This window comes from Pteropus vampyrus, unplaced genomic scaffold (genome assembly GCF_000151845.1).
Source record: "Pteropus vampyrus isolate Shadow unplaced genomic scaffold, Pvam_2.0 Scaffold3014, whole genome shotgun sequence".
Lineage (NCBI taxonomy): Eukaryota > Metazoa > Chordata > Mammalia > Chiroptera > Pteropodidae > Pteropus > Pteropus vampyrus.
In genome coordinates, this window is record NW_011891795.1 from 7,341 (window position 1) to 8,129 (window position 789).

Genomic DNA, 789 nt, shown 5'->3' on the forward strand with positions numbered 1-789 from the left:
AGCAGGTCCACGCCGTTGGGGATGCCGACGTCCTCCGAGCCCGGCCCCTGGGAGCCGTCCGCGAGGCCCCTCCCGGGGGGCTTCTCCCTCTTCTTCCTGAAGGAGCGCCTCTTGGCTTTGCCCAGCGTCGGGCAGTTGGCGCCGGCTGCCTGACCGTCGTCCTTACTGGCGAAGGGTGGCACGAAGACGGACAGCACCTCCGGGCTGAGAGCAGGCAGGGCCCTGGCTCCCTTTCTCTGGGCGACCTGAAACGGGCAGAAGTCAGCGGCACAGCGCCCGGCCCTCGCTCTGCTCCGTCCCGTCCGCCGAGCGTCCACTGTTCCTCCTCTTTGACCCCCGGGGACCCAAAGCCAGCCGTGTCCCACCGTCAGGGTCGCGGCTTCTCCCACCAGCGGCTCGTGATGTTGGGGCCGCCGGGGAAGCTGCCGTGAGGGGCTTGTGGGGCCGCGTCACGGACCCGCTCAGAGCCTGGGCCTGCAGCTGTCAACGTGGATGCCGCGCCTCGTCCCTGCTGAATGAGGCCTGGGACCATGAGGGACACGCTTGACTTTAAACTCGAGCTCCGTCCCCGACTACAGTGGCAAACTACTTCCTCCCAGGCCTCGAGCCACCCCATCAAGGGGGGAGTGCAGGATACAAAGAAGGCACCACAGACCGAGTGCCGAGGCCCTCTGGGTCCCCAGAAAGTCCCCACGTCCCCACACAGGCTGGTGGGGACGGCAGGGCAGTGAAGGGCTGTGTATTGGTCAAACCCTATCCACATGTCACCAATACAGCCCTTGACGCTTA

General features: G+C 66.4%; 1 protein-coding gene across 1 annotated transcript in view; it reads right to left on the reverse strand.

Annotated features, from left to right (window-relative positions):
• LOC111734656 overlaps positions 1–449 on the reverse strand; it is a gene marked incomplete at its 5' end in the record, with an annotated part of 3,376 nt that extends 2,927 nt beyond the window's left edge. Inside the window, one exon of the mRNA XM_023526719.1 lies at positions 4–449. Coding sequence (XP_023382487.1) covers positions 4–449 — 446 coding nt within the window. The remainder of the gene's footprint in view (positions 1–3) is intronic.
• Between the last annotated feature and the right edge of the window lie 340 nt (positions 450–789).